The sequence below is a fragment of the Plutella xylostella genome, chromosome 30, assembly GCF_932276165.1.
Source record: "Plutella xylostella chromosome 30, ilPluXylo3.1, whole genome shotgun sequence".
NCBI classification, from domain to species: Eukaryota; Metazoa; Arthropoda; class Insecta; order Lepidoptera; family Plutellidae; genus Plutella; species Plutella xylostella.
Genome location: NC_064010.1, coordinates 1853791 through 1878977, shown reverse-complemented (window position 1 = coordinate 1878977; position 25187 = coordinate 1853791). Strand labels below are relative to the sequence as shown.

General features: G+C 37.4%; 1 protein-coding gene across 3 annotated transcripts in view; it reads left to right on the top strand.

Moving 5' to 3' along the window:
- The window catches only part of LOC105392385 (isocitrate dehydrogenase [NAD] subunit gamma, mitochondrial), a 28380-nt gene extending 4067 nt beyond the window's left edge, over positions 1-24313 (top strand). Inside the window, exons 3-9 of one of the 3 annotated variants that reach the window (XM_038121534.2) lie at positions 17613-17764; positions 18330-18474; positions 19783-19925; positions 20949-21100; positions 21580-21602; positions 22167-22282; positions 23010-24313. In XM_038121534.2, the coding sequence (XP_037977462.2) occupies positions 17613-17764; positions 18330-18474; positions 19783-19925; positions 20949-21100; positions 21580-21602; positions 22167-22282; positions 23010-23115 (837 nt within the window). In that variant the 3' untranslated portion in view covers positions 23116-24313. Of the gene's footprint in view, positions 1-17612; positions 17765-18329; positions 18475-19782; positions 19926-20948; positions 21101-21579; positions 21719-22166; positions 22283-23009 lie in introns of all 3 variants that reach the window. The other 2 variants (XM_048632029.1, XM_048632028.1) reach the window with 2 other exon arrangements.
- The last annotated feature ends 874 nt before the right edge of the window (positions 24314-25187 follow it).

Sequence of the window (25187 nt, the reverse complement as noted above, 5' to 3'; positions counted from 1 at the left end):
AAACTTATTATTTACACTTTAATACTTGTAGTTTTACCAGTTACCAGTTACCTTTCTACAAGTAAATACCACATTTGTTTGAGAAAGCTAATCGGGTTCCGAGTATAGAGTAAAGTGGCACCCCTATTAATTTCTACTCTTTCCTGGTGCCTACCAGTGTAAGTAAGAATTATACTTACTTACCCTAAAATCACCCAAAATGTACTTGAACATAATTGTCCGCCTCGCGTGCCTCTCGAAACAATTGTTTATTTTTGAGTGTAAGGTGTTCGTTAACGAAGACCTTTTGCGCATTGCCCGATACACCCAACTTGGCTGAAGTGAGCTCCTTGCACCCGCGCGCCGCGGTCAGTACGTTGTCGCGGAGTATGCGGGACTGGAACTTCACGATTATGTTTTTGGGCTTTGAGCTCTGGCTGAGTGCATGCGGCACACGGTGCACAGCGACAATCTCGCGTGGCGGTATATTCATGTTGCCACCACCGTCCTTTTTATTCGTTTTTATGCGATCGCGATCACACCTAAATACCGAGTATCTATCATCGATAAATTCACTGTCATTAAGGGTCTGCAAGGGGGAATCGAGGGTTGGCATTGTCATAGAATTATGTAGTAAACGATGCTCTACAACCTTGAAAAAAATCACACAGGTAGCCAAAGAGTCTAGCTAGGTGCTGAATGATTCGAATTCAAGTAAATGATTATGGATAACTGTAAATAAAATTCAGAATATGACGAAAAACCAGAAAATCACACTCCCGTATTGTAACAACTTTGTCGTAATTATTAAGAATTTTCATATGATTTTTATCATATTATAAAGTTAAAGGCTTGGACTAGGCGCTAAATACCTTGTTTTTTAATAAACACACACTTATTTTGTGTAAATTAATCCCAAACTTGAGCAATTTTTTTCCCTCAAATCTTCATACAAATATCTATGGCGGCTTTCTGTGTTATAAAATCATCTTCTTCTTCGATCGTGTGAATGCACTAAGCTAACTTCCTCCAGTGTTTTGCTACTCTTATTGCGAGATCATTGGCCTTCATCAGGTCTCCTTGGCTGCACTTTGGGGCATTAGGACACTCTAAAAGATGTGACGTAGTCTGGAGGCTTCCGCAACTGCATAGAGTGCTGGCATTGGCTGGGAGCATATCCCATCGCCTCAAATTGTCCTTCGTCCGGGCAACGCCAGCCCGGAGGCGGTTTAGTGTTTTCCATACAGACCACTCTTCACCCCCTCCAGCAGGCAGCTCCTCGGCTGGCTGGACAAACTGACGCAAGTGAGAAGTATCGGCTCTCCAGTGGCTCAACCTGAACTCCTGCGCTGTCTCGTTAGTCAGCGGTTCGGTTGTGACGAAGCTTCTGCGTGATTTAAGGCGCTGCTGCACTGGAGCATGACCATACAGAGGATGGCGCAAGTCATTCAGTTGTTTCCAGCGCTCTTGAGCCGCAGTGGCCTGTCTGCGAACCGCTGGCGGTGCTATTCCAGCGAGCAGGTATAGTTTATCAGTCGGAGTTGGTTTTAAGCAGCCTGTAACCAGCCGACAGGTCTCATTTAGTGCGGTGTCCACCTTCCCAGCGTGAGCCGAATTGTTCCATACTGGGCATGCGTATTCTGCCGCGGAGTAACTCAAGGCTAGGGCTGAGGTTCGTAGGACATGCGGGTGAGCCCCCCAAGTTCTACCGGTCAGGCGACGAAGAATGTTGTTTCTTGCGACCACTTTCATCTTTGTGTTGGTGCAATGGGCTTTGTAGGTCAAGGATCGATCCAAGGTAATGCCAAGGTATTTAGGGTTCGGGCAGTTCTCGAGCCATTGACTCTCCCATTGCACGTGAAGTGGGCGCGTCGCCTCGCGATTCTTCAGGTGAAAAGCACATAGCTTCGTCTTGCTGGGGTTAGGACGCAATTGGTTGGCCTCATAGTAGGCAGACAGCTCCGCCAGTGCAGATGTCAACCCCTGCTCTACACTCTCGAATGTCTTGCGCTGACATGCCAATGCGAGGTCATCTGCGAACAGTATATGCTTCATACCTGAGATAATCGGCTGGTCGTTGGTGTAGATGTTAAATAAAAGAGGGGCCAGAACGCTACCCTGTGGTAGCCCATTTTTTTGACGTCGCCATCTACTGTCCTTTCCCTGATGCGTTACGTAAAACCTACGATTACTCAGCATCTGTTCTATGACACGAGTAAGGTGGTAGTCTTTAGTCAGGTTGTAGATTTTTGTGATCAAGCGGCGATGGCTGACTGTGTCGTATGCTGCCGACAGGTCCACGAGAGCAACCCCTGTGACTTTACCTTCCTCGTAACCGTCTTCTATATACTGGGTTAATGATAACGCCTGGCCTGTACATGATTTTCCAGGGCGAAACCCAGCCTGTTGAGGGATTAACTTATCATCCAAAGTACTAGTCATTCTGTTCAGAATAAGTCGTTCAAAGATCTTGAACAGGTGACACAACAGTGATATTGGTCGATAGCTCTTTGGGTCGTCTGGTGTTTTTCCCGGCTTAAGAAGAGCTATAATGTGTGATTTTCTCCAAGCTTTAGGAATGGACTTATTGACAACACAGTGGTTGAGCAGCGACAGAAGCCAGCTTCTTGCCCCGGGGCCAAAGTTTTTGACCTGCTCCGTAAATAGATTGTCTATTCCGGCTGCTTTACCATTTTTTAGGTGGCATAGTGCTGTTTGGAGCTCCCTTCCCTATAAAATCATAAACACAAGTGACGTTTGACTCAGTTGCAGGGGGGAGTCAGTGCCTTAATGGCTGAACTTTTAGTAGAAGGTAGTGCCATCTCTTTATATTACTCTTACTACCAAAAAAGATGTAAGATAGCGTTATCAACAAGACCATAGAACAATAACAAGACACATAGATAAGTAGTATTTGAATGTTAACATTGTCATGATCTATGGCTTTTATGAAGAAATTGCGTGTCAGTGTCAGTTCAGTTGTCTTACAATGTCTCGCAAATAAGATTTTTGTGATTATTAAATTTCCATGACCCTAATTTTATCATCGCTATAAGTAAATTCATTGTTAACAACAAAATCAAATTATAACTCCATTCCTCAAATAGTAGCATAGATCTATCTATATATAGTTTGTATATATCTATTATGTTTATTTATACATTTCGTAAAGTTTTCAAGAACTCCCTTCAATTAATACAATATAAATAAATACACATGCAATGTCATTACACGATACTGGCAGAAATTGTTGGCACACCCGACAGATTGCCATAAATAAAAATTCAATTCAATTCAATTCAAGATTTTTGTAATAAAAGCCTATACTCTCGGTATATCGTTATTTATAAATTTTATATACCTACAAATAAAAATAAACATGGTGTGTCAAGAAAAAGCATCTTTATCCGCAAAAAGTGTTTTTATGAAATTCTTGTGACCTGACAGATTCCATATGGATCCAGGTTCCATGTGGTTCCACGGGAACCGAGCTGAAATGGCGGCACTGGCAAAGAGCGATCGACATCTTCATATCCGCTGAAGATTAAAATACTATGTGTACCAAACTGATAAATGTCGTCAAAGATTTGCCTCGCGAGGATAAATGATGCACTATTGGACGAAATGACTTTATCACCACAAGTGACAAGATTTGCTTCTCTTGGGAAACATAAACTAGCAAAACATGAATTGGTTTTCATGGTGAAAGGAATACACACACCCACTCGCATATTATTTTACAAGTGACATGATCAAAACTGAACTGAAACATTGTTATATGCGAGGTAATAAAGAATTATATAATAATTTGTTTTTTTATTTATTGTTGCATGTAGGTAGGTACATAAATAGATTGAACTTAAATTTAGCTGATAAATGTAATAACTGTTGTGTGGTGTAACTACGTCAACGCAAATATGTCCTATATCTTTATAGATTGAAGTTAATAGCCGGATCCCCACCAGACGAACCAACGCGATCCGATCGCGCGATCCAAGGAATCTTACATACTAAACTTCTTGGATCGGGCGATCGGATCGCATTGGATCGTTTGGTGGAGATCCGGCTATTAACTTGTGATAACAATATCTATATATACAGGGTGTCCCAACAGGGCACCCTGTATGTATGTACAATGAGGTTGAGCAATATAAAGAGATGGCGTTGTAGGCTCAGTATGACGTATAGAGTATGACAAAAAACTCCTCCAGATGGCACTCTTTACACAATTGTTTATTTTTTCTCTATGCTCAGTTGGCCGCTGGCCTCCAAAGAAGGGTCACGTCGGTTTAGGCAGCACTGACAGCTCGCGATCTTATCGTGTACAGATACAAAATCACTGCACATTGGTTGTCATTGCACTTTTTCAACTTTTATGACACCAACATAATTTGATTTGAAATTGAGGAAGCATAATTCTTCCAGTATATTCAATACATTAAATTAAATTAGATAGTGTACAATATTCTCGTGACATTACAGTCTCGTAAAGGTCTGATGAGGAGCAGGAATATAGCGAATGGATCTAAGTGATGACAATACGCACGAACATTAGGTTAGGGATCAAAAATACAGTCTCTTGGTGCTGGTTGAGGTATGGTCTCGTGAGGATCTGATGAGGGCAGTAACACGGTGGTGGCTCAATTTTATTTCAAAGATGTTAATAGCTAAAGGCATCGAGTTTAGGCTATTAAGTATGTTTTTCAGAGAGAGAGAAAGAGATTTTATTTTTCCTCTGGATGTGTTAGGTTTACTGGGTTTACTAAGTTCATTCTGTTAATGGCATCAAGTTGTTATATGTTTATAAGTAATAATTATTTATTAACAAAATGCTGTTGGTTCTCCACGAAAATGTAAAAATAAAAATAAAATAAATAAAAATAAATTCGTAACGTAAAATTGTCAATGACGGAATTTCTTCTATAGACAGTAGCCACAAAAAAAACAAACGATAGATGGCGTGATTTGAAGATAAAGATACATTTATTCGACACATAGACAGCAACAACAAAAAAAATACAGATTTAAAGAAAAGAAACACATACTTATACAAAACAACAAAGAAAAAAAAGAATACACATCAAAATAACTGGAAAAAATATAAGCCCCAATTTACTTGTGTGGGACAGGGAGTACCATAATATTTTTTTTGGGGTACTCCCCATCTATGCGAAATATCAGCTTGATATCTTTACCCGTTTCTGAGAAAAAGGGCGGTGACAGACAGTCAGTCAGACAGACGGACAACAAAGAGATCCTATAACGGTTGCTTTTTTTCTTTTGACGTTCGAAACCCTAAAATTAAGTAAAAATATTATGCTGCTACCAAAAAATGTACTTAAAGGTATTGAAAAAGCGGTATACAGGGTTATTGATAAGTAGACCTGATCCTTTCAGGAGATGATAGAGGAAGGCATTTCCAATCGATTATACCCTATAATGCATTATCCGAAACTTAACCATTTCTAAGATATTTAATATTTAAATATTTTTTGAATTTTTGCCAAAATTTCATGTTTAAAACCGAAAATAAAAAAAACTAGCCATATTTCAATCCTTTTTTTGTTTGTTTTGAATTAGTAACATCTTAATAAACTTATTAAAATAATCAAATGTGCATTATTTGACTTAAATTAGACACAATACCTCAAAATAGATGAACATTTTTTAAAAATATTCAAAACCTAAAAAGAAATAAGTTAAATTAAAAAAGAATTTCATACAACAATTTTTTGTGCACTTCAGCTTAAAAACATTGTCAACTTATAAGCTTTCAAATGAGATATTTTAATATCAAATCGATTTAGGTATCACCAAGATATGGCCAAAACAATCAGAAAAGGTGGACAAAATTCAACAGAAAAACTAACAAAATTAGCGCAATTTAAAGGTAAAAAGTGTGATGGTTTTCAGTCCTGTTCACTTTAGTATGGAAACCCCTGTTGAGTTTTCTTGACAAGTCCCAATGTTAATGGAAAGTATCGTAGGCGGGGACCAGCAGAGGGTTCACCATTTAGCTGAATGTTACTTAGAAAACGGCCTTGAGTGGCGGTCAAGTTGTTCCCCGCCTGCGATACTTTCCATTAACATTGGGACTTGTTTTCATGTTTTTAGCGTACAGTCGGGTTTTTCGTTTGTTTATAATTGTATTTTTTTATTTGTAAATTTTTAGTTGTTTTTATTTTATGAAATTTTACGTCAGTAGTTCATGATCATTTTTTATTTCAATAATTTTGGTGTTGTTATTTAAATACCTTCAATATGCATATTTTTGTAATGTGAAAATCAAGCCCTTTCATTTGATACCTTACACGGCAAAGTTGAATTATTATTTTTTCGATCATCACGTTATGTCCTCTAGAGGGCGCTATGTACATTTTAATGGAACGTCACATAGCCTATAACCATCGCGCCATCAATACGCTTCTAACAATACCTCATACATCAAAATAGAAACTTTGTTGGACATGTGACTTTTTACCATGGAAAACGAATATTTAAGAACAAAAGTTGTCCAGAATGACTCCTTGAGTCATCCCCTTTTGGCTTAGTATAGCCCTTTTGCGACACTATGTATTTACTTCGCTTTGTCGTTGGGGTTCAGTTGGCTAGAGGATGCCCGAAACTTATTATTTACACTTTAATACTTGTAGTTTTACCAGTTACCAGTTACCTTTCTACAAGTAAATACCACATTTGTTTGAGAAAGCTAATCGGGTTCCGAGTATAGAGTAAAGTGGCACCCCTATTAATTTCTACTCTTTCCTGGTGCCTACCAGTGTAAGTAAGAATTATACTTACTTACCCTAAAATCACCCAAAATGTACTTGAACATAATTGTCCGCCTCGCGTGCCTCTCGAAACAATTGTTTATTTTTGAGTGTAAGGTGTTCGTTAACGAAGACCTTTTGCGCATTGCCCGATACACCCAACTTGGCTGAAGTGAGCTCCTTGCACCCCCGCGCCGCGGTCAGTACGTTGTCGCGGAGTATGCGGGACTGGAACTTCACGATTATGTTTTTGGGCTTTGAGCTCTGGCTGAGTGCATGCGGCACACGGTGCACAGCGACAATCTCGCGTGGCGGTATGTTCATGTTGCCACCACCGTCCTTTTTATTCGTTTTTATGCGATCGCGATCACACCTAAATACCGAGTATCTATCATCGATAAATTCACTGTCATTAAGGGTCTGCAAGGGGGAATCGAGGGTTGGCATTGTCATAGAATTATGTAGTAAACGATGCTCTACAACCTTGAAAAAAATCACACAGGTAGCCAAAGAGTCTAGCTAGGTGCTGAATGATTCGAATTCAAGTAAATGATTATGGATAACTGTAAATAAAATTCAGAATATGACGAAAAACCAGAAAATCACACTCCCGTATTGTAACAACTTTGTCGTAATTATTAACAATTTTCATATGATTTTTATCATATTATAAAGTTAAAGGCTTGGACTAGGCGCTAAATACCTTGTTTTTTAATAAACACACACTTATTTTGTGTAAATTAATCCCAAACTTGAGCAATTTTTTTCCCTCAAATCTTCATACAAATATCTATGGCGGCTTTCTGTGTTATAAAATCATAAACACAAGTGACGTTTGACTCAGTTGCAGGGGGGAGTCAGTGCCTTAATGGCTGAACTTTTAGTAGAAGGTAGTGCCATCTCTTTATATTACTCTTACTACCAAAAAAGATGTAAGATGGCGTTATCAACAAGACCATAGAACAATAACAAGACACATAGATAAGTAGTATTTGAATGTTAACATTGTCATGATCTATGGCTTTTATGAAGAAATTGCGTGTCAGTGTCAGTTCAGTTGTCTTACAATGTCTCGCAAATAAGATTTTTGTAATAAAAGCCTATACTCTCGGTATATCGTTATTTATAAATTTTATATACCTACAAATAAAAATAAACATGGTGTGTCAAGAAAAAGCATCTTTATCCGCAAAAAGTGTTTTTATGAAATTCTTGTGACCTGACAGATTCCATATGGATCCAGGTTCCATGTGGTTCCACGGGAACCGAGCTGAAATGGCGGCACTGGCAAAGAGCGATCGACATCTTCATATCCGCTGAAGATTAAAATACTATGACAAGGAGGTCAGCAATTACAGACCAATTTCAGTGCTACCCGCTATCTCAAAAATTTTGGAAAAACTAATAAATACACGGCTTATGAAATACCTAGACAAATTCAAGATTTTATCAGACTCCCAATTCGGTTTCAGAAATGGAAAATCGACAGAAGATGCTGTGGCCGCGCTAAGTTCTGTAGTTGTTGACCAACTTGACCGTGGTAAAAAGTGCCTCGCTGTCTTTTTAGACCTAAAAAAGGCTTTTGATACCGTATCCGTACCCATTCTTATTCAAAAACTAGAAAAAATCGGCATTAGAGGAACACCTTTGGATTTATTTAAAGACTATCTTACGGACCGGAAACAAAGCGTCAAAATTGGGCAGTTCATCAGCAATGTAACAAGTGTTAGTTACGGTGTTCCGCAGGGGAGTGTCTTAGGACCGACTTTATTTTTAATTTACATAAATAATTTGTGTGAATTGAACTTGGCTAACGGAAACATTTTTGCATATGCTGATGATACTGCACTGGTTTTTTCGGGAGACTCATGGGAACATGCTAAAAGAGTAAGTGAATCCGGATTAGCTATCGTTTCTAAGTGGCTTAAAAACAACCTCCTTACACTTAATGCAGAGAAAACTAAGTACGTATGTTTTTCGATATATAATAACTCACAGCCAGACAATACTTTCAACCTAAAAATACACGACTGTATTAACTTCTGCAACTGCCCCACTCTAGACAAAGTGCACTCTATTAGATATCTGGGAGTTATTATAGATCAACGCTTGACGTGGCACTTACAAATAGATCTTGTAACAGGCAGGATTCGAAAGTTGATATGGATTTTTAAAATTCTAAGACATGTAGCGTCACCCGCACTTTTGACTAAAATATATATTGCACTAGCCCAACCTATCCTAATGTATTGTATACCAGTATGGGGTGGTTCGTCTAAAACCAAATTCATAGAAGTGGAAAGAGCACAACGATCTCTATTAAAGGTGATGTTTTTCAAGCATTACAGATACCCTACTACTCTGCTATATTCTAATAGCCATGTCCTAACTGTGAGAAAGCTATACATTTTGAATATAATTTTAAGGTTTCATAAACATTTTGCTTTTGATCAATCCCTTCTCAATAGAAGGAGAAAGGATCTTGCTATCCCTTCCATTTTTAAAAAAACGGCATTTGCAAGTAATCAATACGACAAACAAGCAGCTCACGTATACAAACAGGTAAACAAAGCTCTTAGCATATACCCTATGATTATTCGCGATTGTAAAAGGACTGTTACAGAATGGCTAGATAAACTTGATTACGGTGACGTAGAGAAACTCCTAAAATATTCATCGTAGATTATATATTTATGTAATTATTTATTTACAGCATAAATAAATTATTAAATGGTATGTAGCAGCAAACATACACACACACACATACACACACACACACCCACACACACACATATATACACTCACCCACACACACATACACACACACACACACACACACACACACAGACATATATATATATATATATATATATATATATATATATATATATACACACACACACACATACACACATATATTTACACACACACACTAACCACATTACTTTAAATATAACCAATTTGTATACCTACTTAATTTAAAAATAAGGTTTGTACTTACTTAACGTCCTAATTAGAAAACAGCCACTATATGCTATGAAAAGAGCGGGACCACCTGACACAAGTATTGTGTATGTATGTGTATTTTTATGCTTACTAGGTGGTTCCAACCTTGTATGTAACTAGTTATAAGTTTGTTAAAGAAATAAAGAATATTTGAATTTGAATTTGAATTTGAATGTGTACCAAACTGATAAATGTCGTCAAAGATTTGCCTCGCGAGGATAAATGATGCACTATTGGACGAAATGACTTTATCACCACAAGTGACAAGATTTGCTTCTCTTGGGAAACATAAACTAGCAAAACATGAATTGGTTTTCATGGTGAAAGGAATACACACACCCACTCGCATATTATTTTACAAGTGACATGATCAAAACTGAACTGAAACATTGTTATATAATAAATAAATAAAATAAAAATAAAATAAAAATAAAAAAGCCTTTTATTTCGTGCATGCCGACAAACAATCTATCACACATAAAGTAGTAGTTATAATTAATTATGAATTTAAATACACTTTCAATAAATTTTCTATACTTACTTACAAATCAATTGTTATATGCGAGGTAATAAAGAATTATATAATAATTTGTTTTTTTATTTATTGTTGCATGTAGGTAGGTACATAAATAGATTGAACTTAAATTTAGCTGATAAATGTAATAACTGTTGTGTGGTGTAACTACGTCAACGCAAATATGTCCTATATCTTTATAGATTGAAGTTAATAGCCGGATCCCCACCAGACGAACCAACGCGATCCGATCGCGCGATCCAAGGAATCTTACATACTAAACTTCTTGGATCGGGCGATCGGATCGCATTGGATCGTTTGGTGGAGATCCGGCTATTAACTTGTGATAACAATATCTATATATACAGGGTGTCCCAACAGGGCACCCTGTATGTATGTACAATGAGGTTGAGCAATATAAAGAGATGGCGTTGTAGGCTCAGTATGACGTATAGAGTATGACAAAAAACTCCTCCAGATGGCACTCTTTACACAATTGTTTATTTTTTCTCTATGCTCAGTTGGCCGCTGGCCTCCAAAGAAGGGTCACGTCGGTTTAGGCAGCACTGACAGCTCGCGATCTTATCGTGTACAGATACAAAATCACTGCACATTGGTTGTCATTGCACTTTTTCAACTTTTATGACACCAACATAATTTGATTTGAAATTGAGGAAGCATAATTCTTCCAGTATATTCAATACATTAAATTAAATTAGATAGTGTACAATATTCTCGTGACATTACAGTCTCGTAAAGGTCTGATGAGGAGCAGGAATATAGCGAATGGATCTAAGTGATGACAATACGCACGAACATTAGGTTAGGGATCAAAAATACAGTCTCTTGGTGCTGGTTGAGGTATGGTCTCGTGAGGATCTGATGAGGGCAGTAACACGGTGGTGGCTCAATTTTATTTCAAAGATGTTAATAGCTAAAGGCATCGAGTTTAGGCTATTAAGTATGTTTTTCAGAGAGAGAGAAAGAGATTTTATTTTTCCTCTGGATGTGATAGGTTTACTGGGTTTACTAAGTTCATTCTGTTAATGGCATCAAGTTGTTATATGTTTATAAGTAATAATTATTTATTAACAAAATGCTGTTGGTTCTCCACGAAAATGTAAAAATAAAAATAAAATAAATAAAAATAAATTCGTAACGTAAAATTGTCAATGACGGAATTTCTTCTATAGACAGTAGCCACAAAAAAAACAAACGATAGATGGCGTGATTTGAAGATAAAGATACATTTATTCGACACATAGACAGCAACAACAAAAAAAATACAGATTTAAAGAAAAGAAACACATACTTATACAAAACAACAAAGAAAAAAAAGAATACACATCAAAATAACTGGAAAAAATATAAGCCCCAATTTACTTGTGTGGGACAGGGAGTACCATAATATTTTTTTTGGGGTACTCCCCATCTATGCGAAATATCAGCTTGATATCTTTACCCGTTTCTGAGAAAAAGGGCGGTGACAGACAGTCAGTCAGACAGACGGACAACAAAGAGATCCTATAACGGTTGCTTTTTTTCTTTTGACGTTCGAAACCCTAAAATTAAGTAAAAATATTATGCTGCTACCAAAAAATGTACTTAAAGGTATTGAAAAAGCGGTATACAGGGTTATTGATAAGTAGACCTGATCCTTTCAGGAGATGATAGAGGAAGGCATTTCCAGTCGATTATACCCTATAATGCATTATCCGAAACTTAACCATTTCTAAGATATTTAATATTTAAATATTTTTTGAATTTTTGCCAAAATTTCATGTTTAAAACCGAAAATAAAAAAAACTAGCCATATTTCAATCCTTTTTTTGTTTGTTTTGAATTAGTAACATCTTAATAAACTTATTCAAATAATCAAATGTGCATTATTTGACTTAAATTAGACACAATACCTCAAAATAGATGAACATTTTTTAAAAATATTCAAAACCTAAAAAGAAATAAGTTAAATTAAAAAAGAATTTCATACAACAATTTTTTGTGCACTTCAGCTTAAAAACATTGTCAACTTATAAGCTTTCAAATGAGATATTTTAATATCAAATCGATTTAGGTATCACCAAGATATGGCCAAAACAATCAGAAAAGGTGGACAAAATTCAACAGAAAAACTAACAAAATTAGCGCAATTTAAAGGTAAAAAGTGTGATGGTTTTCAGTCCTGTTCACTTTAGTATGGAAACCCCTGTTGAGTTTTCTTGACAAGTCCCAATGTTAATGGAAAGTATCGTAGGCGGGGACCAGCAGAGGGTTCACCATTTAGCTGAATGTTACTTAGAAAACGGCCTTGAGTGGCGGTCAAGTTGTTCCCCGCCTGCGATACTTTCCATTAACATTGGGACTTGTTTTCATGTTTTTAGCGTACAGTCGGGTTTTTCGTTTGTTTATAATTGTATTTTTTTATTTGTAAATTTTTAGTTGTTTTTATTTTATGAAATTTTACGTCAGTAGTTCATGATCATTTTTTATTTCAATAATTTTGGTGTTGTTATTTAAATACCTTCAATATGCATATTTTTGTAATGTGAAAATCAAGCCCTTTCATTTGATACCTTACACGGCAAAGTTGAATTATTATTTTTTCGATCATCACGTTATGTCCTCTAGAGGGCGCTATGTACATTTTAATGGAACGTCACATAGCCTATAACCATCGCGCCATCAATACGCTTCTAACAATCCTAACTAATATTATAAATGCGAAAGTAACTGTGTCTGTCTTTCTGTCTGTCTGTCTGTCTGTCTGTCTGTTACTCTTTCACGCCAAAACTGCTGAACGGATTTGAATGAAATTTGGTATACATACGGTCTAGACCCTGGGAAAGAACATAGGCTACTTTTTATCCCGGAATTCCCACGGGAATTTTTTTTAAGGCGAAGCGAAGCTCGCGGGAACAGCTATACCTCATACATCAAAATAGAAACTTTGTTGGACATGTGACTTTTTACCATGGAAAACGAATATTTTTTTTCACGAATTTGCAAATCTTGTAGAACAAAAGTTGTCCAGAATGACTCCTTGAGTCATCCCCTTTTGGCTTAGTATAGCCCTTTTGCGACACTATGTATTTACTTTGCTTTGTCGTTGGGGTTCAGTTGGCTAGAGGATGCCCGAAACTTATTATTTACACTTTAATACTTGTAGTTTTACCAGTTACCAGTTACCTTTCTACAAGTAAATACCACATTTGTTTGAGAAAGCTAATCGGGTTCCGAGTATAGAGTAAAGTGGCACCCCTATTAATTTCTACTCTTTCCTGGTGCCTACCAGTGTAAGTAAGAATTATACTTACTTACCCTAAAATCACCCAAAATGTACTTGAACATAATTGTCCGCCTCGCGTGCCTCTCGAAACAATTGTTTATTTTTGAGTGTAAGGTGTTCGTTAACGAAGACCTTTTGCGCATTGCCCGATACACCCAACTTGGCTGAAGTGAGCTCCTTGCACCCGCGCGCCGCGGTCAGTACGTTGTCGCGGAGTATGCGGGACTGGAACTTCACGATTATGTTTTTGGGCTTTGAGCTCTGGCTGAGTGCATGCGGCACACGGTGCACAGCGACAATCTCGCGTGGCGGTATATTCATGTTGCCACCACCGTCCTTTTTATTCGTTTTTATGCTTTCGCGATCACACCTAAATACCGAGTATCTATCATCGATAAATTCACTGTCATTAAGGGTCTGCAAGGGGGAATCGAGGGTTGGCATTGTCATAGAATTATGTAGTAAACGATGCTCTACAACCTTGAAAAAAATCACACAGGTAGCCAAAGAGTCTAGCTAGGTGCTGAATGATTCGAATTCAAGTAAATGATTATGGATAACTGTAAATAAAATTCAGAATATGACGAAAAACCAGAAAATCACACTCCCGTATTGTAACAACTTTGTCGTAATTATTAAGAATTTTCATATGATTTTTATCATATTATAAAGTTAAAGGCTTGGACTAGGCGCTAAATACCTTGTTTTTTAATAAACACACACTTATTTTGTGTAAATTAATCCCAAACTTGAGCAATTTTTTTCCCTCAAATCTTCATACAAATATCTATGGCGGCTTTCTGTGTTATAAAATCATAAACACAAGTGACGTTTGACTCAGTTGGCCGCTGGCCTCCAAAGAAGGGTCACGTCGGTTTAGGCAGCACTGACAGCTCGCGATCTTATCGTGTACAGATACAAAATCACTGCACATTGGTTGTCATTGCACTTTTTCAACTTTTATGACACCAACATAATTTGATTTGAAATTGAGGAAGCATAATTCTTCCAGTATATTCAATACATTAAATTAAATTAGATAGTGTACAATATTCTCGTGACATTACAGTCTCGTAAAGGTCTGATGAGGAGCAGGAATATAGCGAATGGATCTAAGTGATGACAATACGCACGAACATTAGGTTAGGGATCAAAAATACAGTCTCTTGGTGCTGGTTGAGGTATGGTCTCGTGAGGATCTGATGAGGGCAGTAACACGGTGGTGGCTCAATTTTATTTCAAAGATGTTAATAGCTAAAGGCATCGAGTTTAGGCTATTAAGTATGTTTTTCAGAGAGAGAGAAAGAGATTTTATTTTTCCTCTGGATGTGTTAGGTTTACTGGGTTTACTAAGTTCATTCTGTTAATGGCATCAAGTTGTTATATGTTTATAAGTAATAATTATTTATTAACAAAATGCTGTTGGTTCTCCACGAAAATGTAAAAATAAAAATAAAATAAATAAAAATAAATTCGTAACGTAAAATTGTCAATGACGGAATTTCTTCTATAGACAGTAGCCACAAAAAAAACAAACGATAGATGGCGTGATTTGAAGATAAAGATACATTTATTCGACACATAGACAGCAACAACAAAAAAAATACAGATTTAAAGAAAAGAAACACATACTTATACAAAACAACAAAGAAAAAAAAGAATACACATCAAAATAACTGGAAAAAATATAAGCCCCAATTTACTTGTGTGGGTCAGGGAGTACCATAATATTTTTTTTGGGGTACTCCCCATCTATGCGAAATATCAGCTTGATATCTTTACCCGTTTCTGAGAAAAAGGGCGGTGACAGACAGTCAGTCAGACAGACGGACAACAAAGAGATCCTATAACGGTTGCTTTTTTTCTTTTGACGTTCGAAACCCTAAAATTAAGTAAAAATATTATGCTGCTACCAAAAAATGTACTTAAAGGTATTGAAAAAGCGGTATACAGGGTTATTGATAAGTAGACCTGATCCTTTCAGGAGATGATAGAGGAAGGCATTTCCAGTCGATTATACCCTATAATGCATTATCCGAAACTTAACCATTTCTAAGATATTTAATATTTAAATATTTTTTGAATTTTTGCCAAAATTTCATGTTTAAAACCGAAAATAAAAAAAACTAGCCATATTTCAATCCTTTTTTTGTTTGTTTTGAATTAGTAACATCTTAATAAACTTATTCAAATAATCAAATGTGCATTATTTGACTTAAATTAGACACAATACCTCAAAATAGATGAACATTTTTTAAAAATATTCAAAACCTAAAAAGAAATAAGTTAAATTAAAAAAGAATTTCATACAACAATTTTTTGTGCACTTCAGCTTAAAAACATTGTCAACTTATAAGCTTTCAAATGAGATATTTTAATATCAAATCGATTTAGGTATCACCAAGATATGGCCAAAACAATCAGAAAAGGTGGACAAAATTCAACAGAAAAACTAACAAAATTAGCGCAATTTAAAGGTAAAAAGTGTGATGGTTTTCAGTCCTGTTCACTTTAGTATGGAAACCCCTGTTGAGTTTTCTTGACAAGTCCCAATGTTAATGGAAAGTATCGTAGGCGGGGACCAGCAGAGGGTTCACCATTTAGCTGAATGTTACTTAGAAAACGGCCTTGAGTGGCGGTCAAGTTGTTCCCCGCCTGCGATACTTTCCATTAACATTGGGACTTGTTTTCATGTTTTTAGCGTACAGTCGGGTTTTTCGTTTGTTTATAATTGTATTTTTTTATTTGTAAATTTTTAGTTGTTTTTATTTTATGAAATTTTACGTCAGTAGTTCATGATCATTTTTTATTTCAATAATTTTGGTGTTGTTATTTAAATACCTTCAATATGCATATTTTTGTAATGTGAAAATCAAGCCCTTTCATTTGATACCTTACACGGCAAAGTTGAATTATTATTTTTTCGATCATCACGTTATGTCCTCTAGAGGGCGCTATGTACATTTTAATGGAACGTCACATAGCCTATAACCATCGCGCCATCAATACGCTTCTAACAATACCTCATACATCAAAATAGAAACTTTGTTGGACATGTGACTTTTTACCATGGAAAACGAATATTTTTTTTCACGAATTTGCAAATCTTGTAGAACAAAAGTTGTCCAGAATGACTCCTTGAGTCATCCCCTTTTGGCTTAGTATAGCCCTTTTGCGACACTATGTATTTACTTTGCTTTGTCGTTGGGGTTCAGTTGGCTAGAGGATGCCCGAAACTTATTATTTACACTTTAATACTTGTAGTTTTACCAGTTACCAGTTACCTTTCTACAAGTAAATACCACATTTGTTTGAGAAAGCTAATCGGGTTCCGAGTATAGAGTAAAGTGGCACCCCTATTAATTTCTACTCTTTCCTGGTGCCTACCAGTGTAAGTAAGAATTATACTTACTTACCCTAAAATCACCCAAAATGTACTTGAACATAATTGTCAATAAAGTTGGCGAGTAAAAGTTTATCGACCCACTGTGCAAACTTACATGTGTGCGTGTCACTGCGTGTGCTGTGTGAAGAGCATTGAAAACCCAAAATTGGCGCGGCACGTCACCCTGTACGGGCCCTTAATACGACCTACCTAGTAACTGTCAGTTATTAGTAGTCATAGTAGTAGAGATTATGTGCTGTGCGCTTTTCTAGTGTTCACACTTGGGACTAAAAAAGTATAGGTGTGGTTTTCTCATTTTAAGTAAATTTTAGTAAAGTACCAATTTTAGTAAATGAGAATTAGGATTAAGGTTATGTCGGACTTGGGATGTGGGTAAGCTGGATGTGTCTGTTTCAGGCTAGCTTAATCAAATGGATCCCTTATCCTTGGCCTTTCAAACTGCAAACATAGTGTAGGATTGTGGCTGGTAATGATTGAATGCAGAAATCTAAAGATTGGGTCCAGTGGAGTGCTTTGGGAGAGGCCTATCCACCAGTGAAATGCTATAGGCTGATGATGATGTTCAGCCCAAGCAGCCAGTCATTTCAATATTTGAAAGTATATTCAGAATTTTAACAAACATATCCTAAACCTCTAACCAACCTTCCCCAGGGTAACATCGAGACAAAGAGCGAAGCCTCCTATGTGACATCCCGCAATGTAGCACTACGTAACGAGTTGGACATGTACGCATATGTCATCAACTGCAAGTCCTACCCAGGAGTGTCCACACGGCACAAGGATATCGACCTGGTTATTGTCAGGTCAGTATGATGATTAAAACTTTCCAATCAGGTTATTTGGCTACCCCACCTTGTATGTTTTTTCTTGTTACAATAAAGATATGTTTATGTTTATGGAGGTACATAACATTTAAAGTCTGTTTTAATGAGTCTGAGATTAATTAATTTATTTAATACTATATAAGCATAAATATGAGATAATCTCATATACTAGAGATTCTGAATGGTTCATCAACACTCGATTGTCCCGCCAATAGAACGATACGTCACTTAATCGCGGCACAATCGACTGTTGATGAACCGTCAATTTAGTATCTGAGATAAAAAAACAGACTTTAGGGGTCACATGTCACATCTAGTCATAAGTGTGACGAGGTGATATTATGTACCGTGGTGTATCGTCGCGGCTTTGGTTAACTTTCTGTACCAACCAGAAAATCTATAGAACTCTGTTAGCAAGAAAGCAAATCAACAGACCTACTCGCGTTATGGATAAATATTTTTAAATGGCAATGGAATCTTAGTACATATTATTTTCAGTGTAACCAGTATCTCAAAAACTTTTTCTCTCTTTCCCCAACTACAGACAAAACACAGAAGGCGAGTACGCCATGTTGGAACACGAGTCTGTGTACGGGGTGATCGAGTCCATGAAGGTGGTGACGGCGACTAATTCTGAAAGAGTTGCCAGATTCGCCTTCGAGTACGCCAAGAAGAACGGACGGAAGAAGGTGAGTTTACCCTAAATTGACAGCTATACAGTCTGTGGTAGAGACACTTGACCCCTCCCAGACTGACAACGCTACCTGAGAGCATTTCGTTATGTCGTTCATTATAGAGAGATTGCTTTTTAAAGCGCCAATCGGTCAGTTTCATACTTTTTACAAAACAGCGTTGACAGCGCTTCAAAAACCTCCGTAAAAAGCACTGTTTCTGTATAAAGGCTTAAGATACTAGCGCTTTAGCTTTGCGTGATATGTAGTTTTTACTAAAATACACTAGATGGCGTTCGGGTGCAGTTGTCTACATCGCGGTATTTTTTTTTTCCATTTTTATGTATCAAAATAACTGATCCTCTATAAATATAAGGCGGTATTATGTTGTATACTTCGTTTCGCAACATATTCTGTACTAGCTGTTCCCGCGCGCTTCGCTTCGCGTTAATAAGTTTTCCTGTGGGAATTCCAGGATAAAAAGTATCCTATGTTCTTTCCCAGGGTCTAGACCGTATGTATACTAAATTTAATTCAAATCCGTTCCGTAGTTTTGGCGTGAAAGAGTAACAGACAGACAGACACAGTTACTTTCGCATTTATAATATTAGTTAGGATAACACACTGGCTGCTGGAGCACGAGTCTGTGTGCGGGTGGTCGAGTCCATGAAGGTGGTGACGGCGACCAACTCAGAGCGAGTCGCCAGGGTCGCCTTCGAGTACGCCAAGAAGAACGGACGGAAGAAGATCAGTTCGGACAGCTAAGGGGTCAGAAAGATCGATTTGTGGAGCAACAAGTGCTTTGTAGTTTATGGTTAATCACACTAGATGGCGTTCGGGTGCACCACTTTACATATTACATTAATTTATAAGCTATTTATGTATGTATGCCTATGAAAGAAAGTATGAAAGATGTCTGACTACCCATAGCACAGGGTATCCTAGTTTGGGAGCCAGGAACCAAAATGTAAACCTACTTATGGCAAATAAACGTTTTTCATTTTCATTTTTCATGTGTTTATAAATTTTGAAATATATTATACACACACGCCTGTGTTACAGGCTTACAGCTATATCCCATTCCACTGACAGCACCCTTATTACATTCGAATAAGGGTAGTTTTTATTTGTATCAGATGTCTTTCCCCATGTAATGGGATATAGTGTTAAATTAAAAAGATTTCATCTGAAGCTTTTATGTATTATCTGGGAGAAGCGGTTACTATTAAGTGTTACTTTACTATACATTTAAAAAGATGATGGCGCTCTTTCAAAGTTCCTTAAAATAATAATTTCGGCTACTTAACCTCCATATTCTTTCCACAGGTGACCACAGTCCACAAGGCCAACATAATGAAGCTGTCGGACGGGCTGTTCCTCGAGACGGCCAAGCGCATAGCCAAGGAGTACCCCGAGCTGGAGCACAACGACATGATCATCGACAACTGCTGCATGCAGCTTGTTGCCAAGTAAGTGCTTTACAGCTAATAGACATGTCTTCCAGTCAACCTGTCGACCTAGCACAGAAGACAGGTAGTAGAGTGGTTACTCTTATCCAGACTGTATCTGTAGGTTATACATTTGTATGTGAGAGTTGCATACAAAGTGGCGCCTCTAGTGGAAACTTTTGACAGAAAAGAAGAAAGAAAACTTTTTTTTTGTTTATTAGGCGCAAATGGCAAAACCTAGCCTAGCCTAGGTCAATATTTACTTTATAGCTGCTTGAAATTTTAATTATTTGAAATTATTAATACTTACTATAATATTGTGATAATTAATTTAATTTAATCTTAATGACCTGTAATGCTTATTTATCAATAAATGAATATGAATATATGAAAGATGCTTCCTGTAAACATATCGTATTCAGGATGTCAATAACGGGTTATTCCGTGATCATCATCAGCATGTTCTATATAATTAGAGCTTTACCAGCAACACCTTATATACTTACATATCTCATACTTATTTATTTCATTCCCTTTATCTTCTAGGCCCCACCAATTCGACGTGATGCTAATGACGAACTTATACGGCTCGATCGTGTCCAACGTAGTCTATATGTATAGTATCTCTAATGACATTATGGAAATGCCGATTCTTAATCATATCATAACCGTCACATATCAAAAAAAAATAATGCCTGTTTCACACGATTTAGACCTTGTGAAACAGGCGTTTAAGAATGTATCTTCGAGTCACTCCCATTCAGTTTACTATAGTATAGTTGTTCCCAAAGTGGTTTACAAATACGCCATTTTGTTTCTCTTCTAGGCCCCACCAATTCGAAGTGATGCTAATGACCAACCTGTACGGCTCGATCGTGTCCAACGTAGTGTGCTACACTAATGCATAATACCTACAGCGAGATTAGGTCGAAATTGGATCTCTGAAATTTAACCTTTCGGCAACCGGAGAGACCTTATCTGTACCTACTTTTGATGGTTTTGGCTACCGATAGAAATTAACTTCAAAACTTTTTTCCCTTCTAGGCCCCACCAATTCGACGTGATGCTAATGACGAACCTGTACGGCTCGATCGTGTCCAACGTGGTGTGCGGGCTGCTCGGCGGCGCCGGCATCTTCTCCGGACGCAACTACGGACAGCACTACGCCGTATTCGAACCCGGGACCAGGAACACTGGTGAGTGCAGCTAAAGAAAGTGAAAACTATACAGATACTATTATTAAGTTACGAAACAATAGGGGCCCAAGGATACAACCTTGTGGAACACCTCTTGCAGTATCCAGTTACGAAACAATAGGGGCCAGAGGATAAAGCCTTGTGGAACACCTCTTCCAGTATCCACTTACGAAACAATAGGGGCCCAAGGATACCTGGGACCAGGAACACTGGTGAGTGCAGCTAAAGTTAGACAGTTACGAGAGGTGTACCACAAGGCTCTATCCTAGGGCCTCTATTGTTTGTACTATACGCTGCTGACATCATATAAAATAAAATGGGTGAAAATTAAAATACATATTTATCCTTTTTATACCCACCTACCCAATTTATGACCGCACTATCCCTCATTATCCCTCAAAAGAATGTAAAATATTACTTTTTACCCCAAAAGTCTCTCTCCAAACCTTCTTATATTTAAATACTTTTATCTCCCACAGGCACGGCCATAGCCGGCAAGAACCTGGCCAACCCGCTCGCCATGATCAACGCATCGGTGGACATGCTCGAGCACCTGGGACACCACTACCACGCGGACCTCATACGCAGGGCCGTGGAGAAGACCATCAATGTTGATAAGTAAGTATATTATGCCTCTTGACTATAGAGGATTATTATGTAGAGGAAAAAGCAAAAAATAATAATGAAAAAGATCAATTTTTACGTCGGTGCCCTCGCTACAGTTAGACGCCAAATCTCAATCATCTGCAGAGAGGTGGATAAGACAAGTAAGAAAATTACTCCTCTAGAGTTAAATAAGAAAAAAATGCGTGAAAAGCTCAGTTTTTGCCTCGGTAAGTAACTTATTTAGTGCCTTGGGCTATTATCGCCCTCGCTAAGCTCAGGAGGATAACAATATGAACTATTTCATCAGTCATACTCTGTAAGTGAAAGTAAGTAAGAACTCTCTGAAAAGGAGATACATAAATAAAACAAAAAATACCTCTACTCATCTCTGGAGCTAAGTAAAAAGCCATTTTCCCCCATCGGTTGGTTGGAAGAAATCGCTTTTTCCCTCGGCGCGGAGCTGGCGACCCCGCTCGCCATGATCAACGCGTCCGTCGACATGCTCGAGCACCTGGGACACCACTACCACGCCGACCTCATACGCAGGGCCGTGGAGAAGACCATTAACGTTGACAAGTAAGATTATTATACCACCAGTGGAATATAAGATTTACAGTTAAGCAAAAAAAAGCGATGAAAAAGCTAAATTTTTACCTCGGTTAGTCCTTTTTTGGTCCTTCGCGCCTGACTGCTTCATTCCTTGGGTAACATTACCACTACCACGCGGACCTCATACGCAGGGCCGTGGAGAAGACCATTAACGTTGACAAGTAAGATTATTATACCACCAGTGGAATATAAGATTTACAGTTAAGCAAAAAAAAGCGATGAAAAAGCTAAATTTTTACCTCGGTTAGTCCTTTTTTTGGTCCTACGCGCCTGACTGCTTCATTTCTTGGGTAACATTACTACTACCGCGCGGACCTCATACGCAGAGCCGTGGAGAAGACCATCAACGTTGATAAGTAAGAATATTATACCACTAGTGGAATAAGATCTACAGTTAAGCAAAAATAAGCGATGAAAAAGCTAAATTTTTACCTCGATGGATCCCTTTTTGGTCCTTCGGGCTACACAAGGCACGGTCTTCATTCCTTGGATAAAAATATAGTATTTCATTACTCGTGCTCTGACAGTGGGTAAGAATTTTATTCCCTGAAACAAGGGGTGGAATATCCTTTTTCATAACCCATGCTATGAAAGTGGTTGAGAATTTCCTGAAAAGATGAGTAAAAATAGCACTTCCTCTCTATAAAAACCTTAATTTAAGTTTCACCACTAATATTCTCCGTGTATCCCTCAGGGTCCTGACTCCCGACTGCGGTGGCACCGCTTCATCATCAGAGGTGGTGAACAGCATCATCCACAACATTGGCTCTGGAGTTCAGCCCTTCGGCTCCATTAAGTAAGAAACTCCACTCTGCGGCCGCTACACGGGTCTGTTATCGACGTGGATAAACTCGTTTTCAACAACAGCGACGTATTTGTGGCGAATCACGGTATAGTGACGTTTATCTACGTCGATAAAGAACTCGTGCAGCGGCTGATGAAGCCATAATTATCTAAATTACGACCACTTACACCAACAGGTATTATGGGAACTTAGTTAGGTTATCTGTGGTTAAATTGTGAATTTGTTACTGTCTAGCTATGTATAAAACTGACTTGTTAACCTTAGATAGATAACTGATTTATTATACAGACACATTAAATTGATAAATAGTGTCAAAAATTTCAAATTGGTCAGACAAGTCGGTTTTACTATGACGGTGGCAGATTAAAATATGTCCACAGTGAATCATTTTAAACTGAGTTTCAAGTTCTTTGTTGGTGTGAGTGGTTATTCTGTTTCCTTTACTTATGTATCTTAGATGCCTACTTAAAATTATGTGTATGATATTCGAAGTGGAAATTAAAGTTTTGTATTTAAAAAGAAAACTTTGTTTGTGACCAGTATTTTTGTCTTATTTTATAGTATTCTTATAGTTCTAAAATTTTCTGTTCTATGTATTTCCTAAATTATGTGAAACACTAGAAAGCCAAGGCTTTAAATTTAATTACATAATTCCTAGACAATAATATTTTACTAAATTGCCAAGTGCTTATGATTTTATTATTGATAGCTTAGTGATTGGAAACTAGGAGTTAAAATAAGTTTCATAACTCCCTTTAAATTTGTTGGGTTGTTGTGTTTTCACCAATTTTTTTAGTCTATATTATGTAAATCATTTAATCTGGGTTCAAAGGTTGGTGCAAGCAACACTTGGCTACTCAAAGTTAGTTCAATTATAGATACATTTCAACTATAGATTCCTACCAGTCAAGTACTCTGGAAAATGTTCAATCAATATATAGACATGGCGGTAAAAATTCTAAATCGAATTATAATACATTTGATTAATATTTAATGTATGTATTTAATAAACAATTCGCCATAGACGAATGTAAAAAGTGTAAAAATGAATTGAATTCATTGATGTATAGAAACCATTATCATAGGAAAATGTTACCATTTCTCTAACAGTAGGTGTCATCGTCAATTTGTATGTGTATTTAATTTATTGTTTAGTTTTAATATGTCCAATAAACACCCATACAAACATCAAACTGCAGTTTTTCATTCATAAACCTCCTCCTGATAGGATAAATGTGAAATGTGTTCGATTGCTCTAACGACTTTATCTACGACAATACCATGTTAAATGCGATATCTTTAAGACAACCTTAGAGTAATACGTTGGATAGGGCATTTAGGATAATAAAGTTATCCTAAGAGACCTGTGATAAACCGCTCCCGCTCGGACGACGACTTTCTGAATACCTAGCATGGGGCGCAAGACTCAAGACGTGGCATAAGTTTTGCGTCTTGCACTCACATCGTGAGACCTCGAGATTTGCGCCTCGTGCTAGGCAAGATGTTGACAAACCCTAGTGTCGTATTAGTCACCGACACGGTAAGAAGTACGACTAGTGTAGGATATTGCTTTGAAATTGACGCAGCATGGATTTTCCCGATGCTATGTATACCTATTAGGTGAGTATTTCTTGAATAGGTAAGTTCAGGAAATCCTAATAATATTATAAATGCGAAAGTACCTAACTGTGTCTGTCTGTTACTCTTTCACGCCAAAACTACTGAACGGATTTGAATGAAATTTGGTATACATACGATCTAGATCCTGGGAAAGAACATAGGCTACTTTTTATCCCGGAATTCCCACAGGAAAACTTTTTAAGGCGAAGCGAAGCGCGGGAACAGCTAGTAGTTAATAATAATCTTACTTATCATAATACTTAGTTACATATTTGCACGTAAGCATTTGCCAGTAAGTATAGTGGAGAAAAGATTTTCCCTTTAGATGGATCTTCGTCTAAGGCAGTTCTCACACTACATCGCATCACGCTGCGTTTTACGTGAATTGACCTACCTATCTTCTTTTCTACCCACGTAGGTAGATAAAATAAATATGATTTATCACTT